Source organism: Gossypium hirsutum, chromosome A01 (assembly GCF_007990345.1).
Source record: "Gossypium hirsutum isolate 1008001.06 chromosome A01, Gossypium_hirsutum_v2.1, whole genome shotgun sequence".
NCBI classification, from domain to species: domain Eukaryota; kingdom Viridiplantae; phylum Streptophyta; class Magnoliopsida; order Malvales; family Malvaceae; genus Gossypium; species Gossypium hirsutum.
In genome coordinates, this window is record NC_053424.1 from 33,495,447 (window position 1) to 33,509,129 (window position 13,683).

Sequence of the window (13,683 nt, forward strand, 5' to 3'; positions counted from 1 at the left end):
TTATTATCTTCGCCCATTTCAAGATTTATCTTTGATTATTTGTAAAGTTTAATTTTAATTTTTATTTAGTTAATACAATATAATTTAAACTTTATCATAAAAATATAAAAATATTAATTTTTTTTACACAAATAAATCAAATAAAGTCTATATACAAGTCTGTATAACCTTATATTACGTTTTTTTTTTAAAATTTAATCTTACCCATAAATTAAGTAACAAGAAAATTTATTAAAAAAATTATAGTGATTATGTAACAAATGATAATATATATTTTTAATATTTTAAAATAGATCTTTTATTTAAAAAATTTATAAAATATGGTTTTTATATTGAAACAATTATTTAAAATATTACATATTATTTGTGAAAAATTATTTTATGAATCCTCCTTATCACATCATCTGTGGCCTCTACCAATTAAAAATAAACACATTATCTTCTTTTTTTTCATGTCATCCGTGATCTCTCCTTACCAACTATACATATGATGTGAAAAAGATGATATGTTTATTTTTAATTGATAGAGACTATTGATAATGTGTTAAAAGAGGATTTATAAAATAATTTTTATATTTTTACATATGTAATAGTAATTTGCTCGAAAAAAACCTAATCACTAGCCCATGAAGTGTATCAATTATGAATAAAGTAAAATTATAAAACAAAATTTAAAAATTTAATCAATAATGATTAGTGGTGGAGGGATAAATAGCTTATAAATAAATCTTATTATAAATACATGTTTGATCTAGGGACGAAGATGGAAAATTTCACCATTTTATATTATATTTTTATGATAGTAAAAATGAAATTTCACAAATTTAATAATTTATTTTTTTATATATCTTAAAGGATTAAATCAAAATTTTATTATATTTTTGAGATCAAATTGTAATTTTATCATCAATAATTTATAAATTTATAAATTATAAATGAACTAAAAGCATATATTTTCATTTTAGGAGGGTCGGGGTCCCTAGCAGTCCCCAAGCTTCCTCCGTAGTTTGATATTTGGATATATGGATTTTAGTTATTTTATATAAAGATTATACGTGAAAAGACAAAAATATCATCATAATATAAATATTTGAAATTTAGTCAATATACTTTTATTTTCAAGAATTTAATTTCTCAAATTTTCAAAATTTAAAATTCAGATCCAATTGTTAACACTTTTAATTTTTTTTGTTAAATTAATTGGTGTAATATTTTGTAATTAAAAGAAATACTCACTTGGTACAAATGTAATTAAAAAAAGGCATTATAATGAATCTAAATTTAACAAAATAGATTTAATATCATTAATAGTTGGACTGAAATTTCAAAATGTAAAAAATAGAGAAACAAAATTCCTAAAAAACATAAGTACAGAGATTACCTTTCAAATTTACGAAGAATATAGAGACTTATATTATATTTTAACCTAATTTAAAAGAAATGTTAGATTAGTTTGTTTTTTTTTCAACCAAAATTTTTATTAAGATTATCCATAGCTTTTAAATAGAGATGTTAAAGTATTTTAGCATGCTCGAATCTAAATTCCCTTACATTGACAATAATACTGACATAATCGACTTTTTCCAACGAAATTAACTTGTGATATCTATTTTATAAAAAAAAATTGTTTTGGATTTAAAGATAGATTTTATTATTGTTGGAATAAGAGGGATGGTAATAATAAAAGAAGAGAAGAAGGTAGGAAAGCTACCTAAATTTGAACATTTAAAATACATTGATAAATTATAAGATTTTAAAATTTAAATTTAAACATTTGAAATACAGTAAATAACTAAGGGCCCCTTTGGATGCAAACGCACAACAGTGCGTTGAATGTTTTCCCCTCTATTATCAATCTCACTGCACTGGACTAGACTCTGGACAGCCTTTGGATGTGTTGGCTTCCAGTACAGTGAGGAATTTCTACTGCACTGGACAGCCTTAAGCTGACTGGTGCTAAAAGCTTCAGTAAAAATTTAGCAACTTCAGTTACTTTTTCTTTTCCTCTTTTACCCATCTATTCTTCAGTTGCATTCTTCAGGTTTTTCTGATGTTTGGTTACCCTTCTTCTCCTCTTTCCCATTCCCTTTCCCCTTCCCCTTGGGTTGCAAATCAGTTTGGTCAATGACCTCTTCCGGTTCCTCCTTCATCCAGGTAAGGCTCTTTCTCCTTCTTCCGTTCTTCATTCCTTTTTCAGATCGTTGAAATCAAGGAGAAATCCAAAGACCTATATGCTCTAATCAGGTATTCCATTAAAAACTAATAGCTTTTATTTATCGATTTTTAAATGTGCATGCATATAATTATTTGAAGAAACAAATAGTTCGTTGTGGAAATTCTTATATGAGATTTTTTTTTCTTCTACTGAATTTCTGGGTTTTGTTGGAATCCTTGAAAAATATATATTTCCTTGTCTGATCGTGATGATATTGACTAGATTGGTTGTCTTTGGATTACATTAATGACCTTTCGATTGGAAAAAGAAGTGTTGGGTCGATCTTGCTTTTGACCAATGATGAGGGTTTAGTGAATATCAGAATTATGGAATCAATTTATGTTTTCTTTCTGATAATTTTAATCGTTTGCAATGATAATTGTTCAAGTGGAAAACTTTTACTGTGAATATCAGACAAATTGTATTTTGAAACATTACAGGATTGGCTTACTCTGTTTGGTGCAATTACAGCTTGGATCAAAATACAATGTGCAAATTCAGCTCTCATTAGGGCAAGCTTGAAGACAGAAAACAGAACATATAATTGTATAGGGACTGTTTTGGCTAAGAATGGTTGCTGGTCATTTCTCAAAGGTGGATTTGTTCTTGATTCACCTTCAAATTTAGCTTTACTGCTAATCCAAGTGAACCTGTTTTCAAATCAATATAAATTTAGGCTTTTATATGTGAAAAAGATTGAGCATTAGATTATTAATGCTGTCACTGATTTTTGCTTCTAAGAACCCTTTTTTTTCTAATGTTCTGGATATGCAGAACTCAGATGATAGAGACATTGATATAACAATTGATAGTTCCTCGTTACAGCCATTTACAGAACAAGAATGGAGGTTTAACCAGCAATTCATGATTAACACTGTAATTACTGTTGACACACTTTGTGAAATGATATTTCAACAATGGTAATGTTCAATATCTTAACAAAATTACTTACCGTCTATTTTTTCCCCCAGCAAAGGAAGCGTGCTGTAACAATACATGTCTCAGATCAACAAGGTAATAGGTTGCAAGGAGCAGTAATAACTATAAACCAAGTCTCAAAGGATTTTCCATTTGGTTCTGCAATAGCACACACCATTCTTGGGAATTTGCCCTATCAGGTATGTGTTCATATTCATTTCTTAATACTTGTCGGACAATGCTAGCTAATTGATCTTGTTTTCTTTTTGTCTTCCAGAACTGGTTTGTTGAATGATTCAATGCAGCAGTGTTTGAAAATGAACTGAAATGGTATGCAACAGAACCAGATCAAGGGAAGACCAACTACACCTTAGCTGACCAAATGCTGGAGTTTGTTAGAGCCCACCAAATAATAGCCAGAGGCCACAACATATTCTGGGAAGACCCCAAGTACATGCCTGCATGAGTGAAATTACTTTTGTCTTCTGCTAGATTAAAATGTTTTAGGCAGTTGAAACTAGCAACTGATGCAATTTCTTTCTTTGAGCATCTAATACATTAATAAGTAGTGTCATGAAATTCTTATGAAAAACTTCTAGTTTTTGTAAAAGACAATGTTAATGAAACCCTTGCCGAGGAAATGAATGGAAATCTTTTCTAAAATGTAAATAATGGGAAAGAAATGAGGTGAAGCACATAAATCTCTTCAAGTAGCAAATATATTGTGCAGTTGTTTTGCTGAAGAATATGTGGACTTACTGTTGTATCAATTGACTGAATTCATAGTTGGTAGCAACTTAATATTATGTTCGGTAATGATTTTCCAGTGTATCCATCGCCTAGTGAGCAGTCAGCAGCTGACGATGCTCAGAAGCAAAAGCTGGATGATGCCGACAAAAAAATTACTATTTTCTTATTCCATAATTCTATTCCTTTTAGTGTTGCTAAATCCATGTATTTGCATGTTGAATTTTATATAAGCAAATTAAGTGATCAGTTTACTAATGCAGGGAAGAAGCAGATGAGTTGTGCCGAACTCGGGAGGAGAAAGATGACAGTTCATGCACTGCCTCAGAAATGTTTTTTGAGCTGTTGATGTATAAACATCTTCCTTCTTTGAGCTAAATACTATTTGTTGTTTACTTATAAGTGATCTTTGAGCTGTTACCAGTAGTAATTTAGATTCTTGGTCTCCAAAATGTTGGTGTATAAACAATCATGAGAAGGAAAATGTTCGTTTTGCAGCCAACAGAAATTTCATGGTTTTTATGTTTATTGATTGTAGGCTGTCAGAAAAGATAATAAACAACAGTTTAGCCTTCTTGAGGAAAATGGGGAGCTTCTGATACGTGCAAACCAAGGCCACACCGTCATGGTGATGAATCTTTCTTAAAAATTTATTAATTTCTTCATGCTTTATCTGAATTGTCACCTTAGATTATTTTTAGCTGTTGTTTTGAGCATCTTTATTTATGTCTATGCACTTCTAAGGAAGATATTGTATGTCACGTTGGCAGACAGTTGAGTCCGAAAGATTATTAAAACAAATCCTTTCAGCTGATGAAGTGCAATGTAAGAACATCATGTCTCTTAGATTTATGGACTTTCTTTATGCCTTTTATTTTGCATAATCCTCTTGATTTTCCCTGAGATGATTGTTTGCGTACATGGAACCTATAAAAGGAATTTGGAATCAATTTTGGAGTCGGGTTTGAAGCGCATGAAAAGATTGCATGTTCACTTTTCAAGTGGCTTACCGACTGACGGTGAAGTGATAAGTGGTGAGATATCATGAAATTTCTCTTTACTGTTCCTCTGAACTTTGACATACGAACTCCTTCATTTTACTCTCTATTTTTAATATGCCAGCACGATATACGTGACAAACTGCTTAGGGGTGTTATTATGCTTGTTATGAAAGGGGATTACTAAGATGCCGATATATAACGTGAATTTTAAGCAATAATGGGAAATGACAAGCACTAATCGGCATAAATTGAGTTTTAGTGAATCTAAATGCTGTACAGGGCTTATGATGATTTGTTCTTTTACCCTCTTCAGGTATGAGATGAGATGTTAAACGTTTTGATCTATCTTGATGTTAGAAAAGCTTTGGAAGGTAAGCATGCTTGCAGTTATTGCTTCGGTTCATAGAATCATGAAAGAAGCAAGTCATCTTTCTCACTTTTCTTTAGAGTGTGGCCGAACATATATTGATTTGTTCTTGCCAAACTACGGTTCTTAAGTTGTCTTCGCTTGTTTTCTTGATGACTGCAGAAGGCATGAAGCTTTACATTTCAGACAACAAAGTGATATTGACTGAGGGTTTTGATGGGGTGGTACCTGTCAAGTGCTTTGAGAAAATAGAATCATGGCCAGACAGAAAACATATACCTTTCTCAAATGTTTAAAATTGAATGATGAAATGATCAGCTTTTTTTTTTTTTACTTTCTTTTAAACCTGTGTGATGACAAATTTGTATTTATAAAAGATGACCACCATTCATATTTGTCCAAGTCGATTACAATAAGAGTACATTTTATCTATATAAATTGTTAATCCAAGTCTGTTCAATCTTTAGACAAAATGAACCTTGCTAAACAAGTTATGCGTGCAATTTAGTTGGAGAGGTTTTTTGTTAGCTCATGTAAAACTTTTGTTGGTTAAACTATTAGAAATTCAAGAGCAAATTGGGTCCTCTAATATAAAAATAAGCAATTTAGTCCTTATATGCTTCGTTTTGAAGCAAACAAGTAACTTTTGAATAGTTTTAATATTTTTCTTATCTAAATGCTCGTGGAAAAAATTGAAAATAAATATGTCTAAAAGTTTAATCATAAAAAATCCATCTTTCTACAGAAAATATAACAAAAAGAAGAAGTTAAAATGAAAGAAGAAAACAACATTGAAGACCAAAATTGCTGCAATTCAAATCTAGAAACAAAATTGAAATTGAGAAAATAAAATTTACGTTCTAAATTTTAGAGTTTGAAATTGTTGATGCACAAACAATAGAATCCTAATTTTTCAATGGACAGAAAATTACTGATGAGATGAGTTGAAAGGTGCTTTACGGTCGGAAATGGAATACATAATTGGGAATATGAAGAAAAACCCTAATTCATTATGTTGTTAAGTAAATTGAATTTGGGTTGTTGATGGTAAAGTAACAATCATAAAATCAATATTCAAAGTCAAGTTCAAATATTTTAATATTTGATAGAAGAAATTTATGAAGTTTGTTGATACAATCATTAGAATATTTAATACTAAGAATTTTATTAAATTATATATTTTTGTTAAATTATATTTAATCATAATTATTTTAAATTATATTTTATAGTATAATATATTATGATTTTAGTAAATTCATATAAGAATATTTAATACTAAGAATTTTATTAAATTATATATTTTTGTTAAATTATATTTAATAATAATTATTTTAAATTATATTTTATAATATTATATATTATAATTTTAATAAATTCATATATTCTATTAAATTATATATTTTTATTAAATTATATTTAATAATAAATTTTAATCATTTATTAATTTTGTAATTGTTAAATAATTTTAAAAACTTCTATTATATATCATTTTTAATCTAATGTCCTTAAAGGTCATTTTCTATTTTCACCTCACCGCTACAGCTGCGTTTGAATCCAAACACACACTCCACCGTTGTTTCTAATCTCACCGCTACAGTATCCAATCTCACCGTTACAGTAACTAATCTCACCGCCACTGTTGTTTTTAACCTCACCGGAGCTAAACACACCGCCCATCCAAACTAAACCTAAATATCTTACCTTCTACAAAAATTTAATTAATAAAAATAAAATAAAATAGTAACTTCATTTTTTCTTAAAAAACGAAACCAAAATAAAGATCAACGTATTCCACCAGATCTCTGTATTTCATTTCCATTTCTTTTAGTATTTTTATATTTAATTTTCTTTCTTTATCAACCTCCCCATTCATCTGTAGCTATAACACCAAAAAGCCTGCAAACCCTATCTCTATTTGTAGATCTGAGCCCAGGTTTGTTGTTTTTTTGTTTTTCTTTTTCCTACTTTTTTTGGTTGCTTATCATTTTTATTTGGATTTATTTTATTTTATTTTATTTTATTTTTAAGGTTGTTAGTAAACTTGATTAATTTTATTCTGAACACTGTTAGTTCCATACTGTTAATAATCTCAAAATGTTCTTATTTGGTTCTTTTAAATTGCAATGTTCTCATTATATAGCAGCCTTTAATGCAATTCCTTAAAAATTTATGCTGTTACTGATTTTTGGAATGATGATTTTCTTTTTCAACATTTTGAATTTTTTTTTTTGGTTCCTCCTTTTGCAGCTATTTAGCCTTTGCATTGTACGAGGAGAAATAAAGACAGTGGGTCGTATAGAGAGAGTTGTTAGTCTTGGTTTTTTATGTGAGGGTGCATTGTTCTCTGATGATTGTATGACAGTCAAGGGTATATGGTTTTGAGAAGGACCCTGGATTTTGATACTTCAGAGCGAAAAAGTAAAGAGGGATGCAATATTTGTGGATACTTGATTTTGATTACATATGTTACGTCGTATTGCGTGGTTAATTGGTTTCAATAATAAAGTCGAACAAGCGAAGAAGTTATCCAATGCAAAACCGCAACCGGCTAAAGTACAGCCGGCTGTCATGTTGGATACTATCCAAGAGATTGCAATTTACATCCATAGGTTTCATAACCTTGATCTTTTCCAGCAAGGGTATGGAGCATTTTTTATATTTGGTTTACTATGATTTGTGCGTATTATCCTTATGTTTTGTATTTGTTTAGATGGTATCGACTTAAGATTACTATGAGATGGGAAAATGATCAGCAAACTTCTATAGGAGCGCCTTCAAGAGTCATGCAATATGAAGGTAAATTGTTAAAATTCAGTTGCTTTTTTTCTTCTAACGTTTGTTACCTATTTGCCTCCATTCCTTTATAAGAAAAAAAAATATAAAATAATTTTCTTAAAGTTAGAAAGTTTCTATTTGTCATTATAGTCAGAACATTATCTCATTAACTTATAAAATGTTTCCAGTATTGCTATATTCAGTCATTTTGTATTGAAACCAGTCGCTCTAGAGACCTAAACTGGAAAATTGCAGTTTACTTTATTGGGAAGTGCCACTTCATAATAGAAAAATCTGCTATGTTGTCCAATTAATTGATCAAAATATTTTCTATGCAGTTGAAGCAAATACATCTGAAGTAGGTTACATGCTTAATTAAAACCCAGCATTGATTTTTGTCTTTAGACAACATTCTTTTTTTCTTAATAAGACTAGGAAAATGTTGCAGCTCCAAATGTTGGTTCTGATGATGTATACGGAGTGTGGAGGATTGATGACACTGACAACAGTTTCGCAACACGGCCTTTTCGAATCAAATATGCGAAACAGGATGTTCTTCTATCTATCTTGGTTGCATTTCATCTACCCCTTACTGAGAACGAGGCAGGAAATCTCTCTTTATTTTCCTGCACATACTCACATTTGCACACAACTCTCTTTTTTAGCAGTTGATTCAACCACATACGTTGCTAGAACTTGTGCAGCTCTTAACCTGCCTGTACCACTGATTCACATATTTTCATTAGTAAATATACGGCCTAATGTCAGTCTATCATAGGTTTGATGCTTTACTCTTTTGATATCAAATGATGCTCAAATCTGTAACTCCAACCATATATTGAATGGAAATGGCATTGGATGTTCCCAAAAGTTGACTCTTACCAGTGTTTTCTTCAATTGATTCTGGTATTCATGGAGGACATCCATAGAATCTTTCCTACCATGATTGGTTTGGCTATTGCCGAGCCATTGAAGGTCAATATCTATATTCTCTTATAACCTATTATGGTGCTAATGTAGTAATATCTAACAGGGCCCTTTATCATCAGCTGTCATATTGAAGTTTGAGCTTCTCTATTCTCCTGTATTGGAGAAAGGGTAAGTTGATAAATCCTGTTTTCATTTTTATATGTGCATCATTTCACTTACCTCTATATTTTTTTTTTCTTTTCAATTTAAAAGTTCTCATAATTAACTGAAAACTGCTGCATTCAGTTCTGAGTTTCAGCCTTCTTCAGATGGTTGCCCTGCTGCAGTTCATGAATTTCGTATCCCTCCTAAAGCTCTTTTAGGACTGCATTCCTATTGCCCTGTTTATTTTGATTCATTTCATGCTGTTCTTGTGGATGTAAGTGTTCACGTCTGTCTCCTAAAAGTTGGTTCTCGCAAGGGCGCAAAGAAAGTACCCAGGTTTGTCACAGATTCTAGAAACAGCAATGCTAACTTAACAGGACTCATATTCCTTTCATCACCCTTTTTGAACCTTCTTTTGGGGTGGGGTATTTCTTGGTGGAATGAAAGAGAAAGGGAGGGGCGGTCTTGGTTATAAAGTAAATTGTGCTATGTTGACACGTTGTAGTAATTTGACCTGTTGAATTATTTCAGCGTTCCTTATAGTGCCCCCAATGCTGTTGCTGGTGAAACTATCGACGGATCTAGTCAGGTTTGTTCTAAACATAGGATAATAATAAACAGTAACACATCTCTAATAGTTTAGTTATTTGTTTGAGCGGTGGAAACTGTGGGTATAATACGTTGATCTGAATTTATGAATATTATGAGGCTTTATTATTTACGATAATAAAGTTCAAAATAGCCATTTTTAGTTTTTTGGGTTTAATAATGTTTTTTCTTGTGGATTTACATGAGCAATAGTGGAAATCATCTTATATCTTCTTATTATCATTAATAGTCAGGATTCTATGTACTGATAATTCAATTATGTGATTGACCAGGCACTAGATAAAGTGGCATGTACTGACTTGAAACATGCCACGCTTGTTAAGGCTTTATTTGATGCTCGTGACACACTGCTTGTGGAGCTACAAAGATTTGGCAATGGTATTAACCGAGTAATTGATTTAACTGAATTTACATCCACAATGAACGAAACAAAACTATCTGATTCCATTCTGCAAGCAAACCCGGCTACTGCTCATGCTGAAGTTCCCGGACAAGGCAAGCCACAAAATGGTCTTGAGGTCCTTGCTTTATTTTATCAAGCAGCATACACTTTCCTATTTATTTCTCCTTTTTTTTAATGATATTATAGGTTTTTTTATTGATTGAAACTACAATAGCTTCCTCTCTTTAACAGGGAGTTGGTGGTAGATTAGATGTTAGGTTGCTCCAGAACTTATCCAAGGATGATAAAATTAAATTATTTAATCTATGGGGTGAACAAGTGTCGTATTTATGGAACACATTCCTCAATTTCCACAGGTCAGATACATTTTTATTTACAGGTCTTGTAAGAATACAAAGTGTATTGAGGTTTGTTTAAACTCAGAAGTAACTTTTTGCAGATAACCGAGTGGAACTATGTCATTGACTTTATTTATCTTCAAATATTTACTTGGACCTCTAAATATTAACCATTGCATCCCTAACTACTAATCAACAGAAAAGATGAGTTGAGTCCCTTAATTCATAATATCTGTGCTTATTTTAGATGTTAAAATTGCATTTTTTTCCAGGGAGAATAAAACACAGATAGTGCAATTCCTTCGTGATGCATGGGCTAAGGATCGAAGAGCTGAATGGTCAATATGGATGGTTTACTCTAAGGTTGAAATGCCTCACCATTATATAAATGGTGGTTTTGATGAGCCTTCCCACCATATTGTGCATAAGAGGGGTCCAAGTTTGCTGAAGTTAACTGATGAAGTAAATACTTCTTTTTTGTTTTGTTGTGTTGGCTTACATATTCAGTTATGAGAGACAATATTTCTTTCACTTAGTTTCTAATTTGGAAAATTGATATTGTGCAATGCAGCCTGCAGAGTTAGCAACCATGAGAGCTGAGCTTCATCGACGAAGTATTGCACAAATGAGGGTATTCTTGTGTTTATAGTTCTTATCGTCTTTATTGCTGTTTACCTTAGTTTACCGGCAAAACTGCTTGCACACAGATTAACAATCGATCGATCCAAGACATGCAAATATTTGGAGATCCTTCAGGAGTTCCTATTGTAATTATGGAACGTGTAATAAATGCACCTCGTCGTACTGTTAGTGATATATCATTCTTGAAGAATTTTGACGTAATGCATTTAGCTACCACAAGCACTGTTCTTGAAGCTGGGAAGAGTCAATCAAGTACAAGTGCTGCACGGAGTGGGCATGACTTGAAGATCGTTGTCTTTGTGCATGGTTTTCAGGCAAGTTTTGGTCTCCCACACTTGTTTCTTTGGTTGTAATTTTGTTGCGTTAATTTGATACTATCTATTCCGATGATTTATTTGACCCGGAGTATGTTTTAATGAGCACCTGAAGTAATTTTTATGCACATGCAGTTTCTTTCATCTAATCCTGATTTGAATATATAGGGGCATCATCTGGATCTGCGACTTGTTAGGAACCAATGGCTTTTGATAGATTCCAAGATACATTTCCTAATGTCAGAGGCAAATGAAGAGAAAACATCTGGAGACTTCAGAGATATGGGACTAAGGCTGGCACATGAAGTGATTGCATATGTCAAAAAGAAAATGGACAAAGCTTCAAGATCTGGTGACTTACGAAATATCAAACTTAGTTTTGTCGGGCACTCTATTGGGAACATTATAATAAGAACAGCATTAGCAGGTAGTTATTCTTGTCTAAAGCTTTATTTCCTATTTTTGAAATGTCTGCTTGATATGTGCTTTTCCGTATGCAGAGAGTATTATGGAACCTTACCTGAGATTCCTCCATACATACGTATCTCTGTCTGGTCCACACTTGGGATATCTATACAGTTCAAATTCTTTATTCAATTCCGGGTTGTGGCTTTTGAAGAAGCTCAAGGGGACGCAGTGCATTCATCAGCTAACTTTCACAGATGACCCAGATATCCGTAACACTTTCTTCTACAAACTTTGTAAGGTATTGCTAACAATGTCGTATCATGGTTTGAGTTTTGTGGTCATTCTTCCTTTCAATTACTCGCTATTGTTATGGTTGAGTATTTATATGTCAGAAATATGTCATTGTTTTCAAAGCACTGAATTTCTTAAACGGTCCATTTTCTTCTTTCAGCAAAAAACTCTGGAAAATTTCAAGAATATAGTCCTCCTTTCGTCACCCCAGGTATTCCTTGCCTCTTTGAACTTGTTACTGTCTTCGGGCTGTTTCTGAGTTTGGAAAAAATCAAGCAGTTCTACTTTGTAGTTTTAAGAGATAGTACAGTAACTATACTTTTCAAGTGTTTTCTGTTCTACTCGTAAGGTAATTAACAGATGACTCGCTTCACAGGATGGTTATGTTCCATATCACTCTGCCAGAATTGAGTCATGCCGGGCAGCATCAACAGACTATTCCAAAAAGGGAAAAGCATTTCTGGAGATGTTGAATTACTGCATAGACCAGATAAGGGCTCCTACCTGTGAGAACCGGGTGTTTATTCGTTGTGATGTCAACTTTGACACGTCTACCTATGGCAAAAACTTGAATACTTTCATTGGACGAGCTGCTCATATAGAGTTTTTGGAGTCAGATATTTTTGCTCGGTTCATAATGTGGTCGTTTCCAGAACTATTTGAATAACCACATTTCAGGAGCTTGAAATTGATCCACCTTCTCATGCATGGTATCCAGATTGATCGCTAATTGCAGAGCCCGTGATCAGTGTTTTAAGTTCTCAAGCATCAGAAAAGAGCAAGATTCACTGCAATTTTGGTTCTAGTGGGTGTGTCTAGCAACCGCATTCTTGCACAATGGGCGGATGGGTAGATGCATTGGGAGATGGTAGCAGCTGTAAATTATGATGTCGAAGATGCTTATGTTGGAAGGTTGTATGTATGTTTGAAGTAGCTCGATGTTTTAATTTTTGCCATTACGACGGAGTTTTTGTCGGCTCAGCATATTTTACGCTGAGTAAAATGACCAAGTTTTTTACAATAGATATTGTTTAGAAAAAAAAAAGCTAGCAATGTAAAAAAATCCAGTAGGTTAGTTTGTTGTTTTGGGTTTTAGCAAATGACTCGATTTTTTCCCATCACACAGAATGATCATGTTTATGTATGTAAACATGCCGAAGAAGCATTTGAATGAATTCAGCAGTGAATCAGTTTAGAGCTATAATTTTAGGTTCACAAGATATCATATTTTATGTTTTTTTCCCCTTAAGTCGGAAAAAAGAAAACTTGAAATGAATCCATGAATGCAACACGAAATCAAGTGGAAATTTCCATGACACTGTGGGGCCGATCTTGTACACTAAAATTGGTGATGAAATATAAAATATTCACATGGGTTATGATACCTGTATTACAACTGGCTCTGATAATTTTACAATCTGCCATCGAGGAACTGGGCTTTTGTTGTATAAAAAATTGTCTCTCAACTAATTTTGTAAGGTGTTGCTTTCCATGGAAAGGGCAAAGGAAGGAGCTCTATTTATCAGCTTTCTAATCATCCTTTACTTGTCAGCTCGTTAGTTGTTACTCAATTTTCGTCTG

The 13,683-nt window shown here is 32.2% G+C and overlaps 2 protein-coding genes across 8 annotated transcripts; both read left to right on the forward strand.

The window, feature by feature from the left end:
- Positions 1 to 1,797: 1,797 nt before the first annotated feature.
- LOC121223056 (endo-1,4-beta-xylanase 5) lies at positions 1,798 to 5,680 on the forward strand. Of its 7 annotated transcripts, none has more exons than XR_005920420.1 (11): positions 1,798 to 2,244; positions 2,656 to 2,809; positions 2,990 to 3,091; positions 3,187 to 3,333; positions 3,411 to 3,583; positions 4,144 to 4,230; positions 4,419 to 4,508; positions 4,651 to 4,705; positions 4,817 to 4,914; positions 5,195 to 5,252; positions 5,411 to 5,680. XR_005920420.1 is itself a non-coding variant. In XM_041103994.1 (5 exons), exons 2-5 carry the CDS (start codon positions 2,786 to 2,788, stop codon positions 3,426 to 3,428), a joined length of 291 nt encoding a protein of 96 aa, XP_040959928.1. In that variant the 5' UTR covers positions 1,801 to 2,154; positions 2,656 to 2,785; the 3' UTR covers positions 3,429 to 3,802. The 7 variants fall into 7 exon arrangements, 1 of the variants encoding a protein (XP_040959928.1); XR_005920428.1 differs by having other exon boundaries at positions 1,798 to 2,154; positions 2,687 to 2,809; XR_005920462.1 differs by lacking the exon at positions 1,798 to 2,244 and having other exon boundaries at positions 2,252 to 2,809; positions 3,192 to 3,229.
- Positions 5,681 to 6,971: 1,291 nt separating this feature from the next.
- On the forward strand, positions 6,972 to 13,306 carry LOC107917929 (protein FAM135B). Its single transcript, XM_016847348.2, has 16 exons — positions 6,972 to 7,181; positions 7,496 to 7,887; positions 7,959 to 8,044; positions 8,472 to 8,626; positions 9,057 to 9,121; positions 9,239 to 9,433; positions 9,629 to 9,686; positions 9,979 to 10,224; positions 10,341 to 10,465; positions 10,720 to 10,909; positions 11,019 to 11,078; positions 11,155 to 11,403; positions 11,572 to 11,830; positions 11,904 to 12,109; positions 12,263 to 12,313; positions 12,479 to 13,306. The coding sequence occupies exons 2-16, from the start codon at positions 7,712 to 7,714 to the stop codon at positions 12,767 to 12,769; spliced, it is 2,412 nt and encodes an 803-aa protein (XP_016702837.1). The 5' UTR covers positions 6,972 to 7,181; positions 7,496 to 7,711; the 3' UTR covers positions 12,770 to 13,306.
- Positions 13,307 to 13,683: the final 377 nt, after the last annotated feature.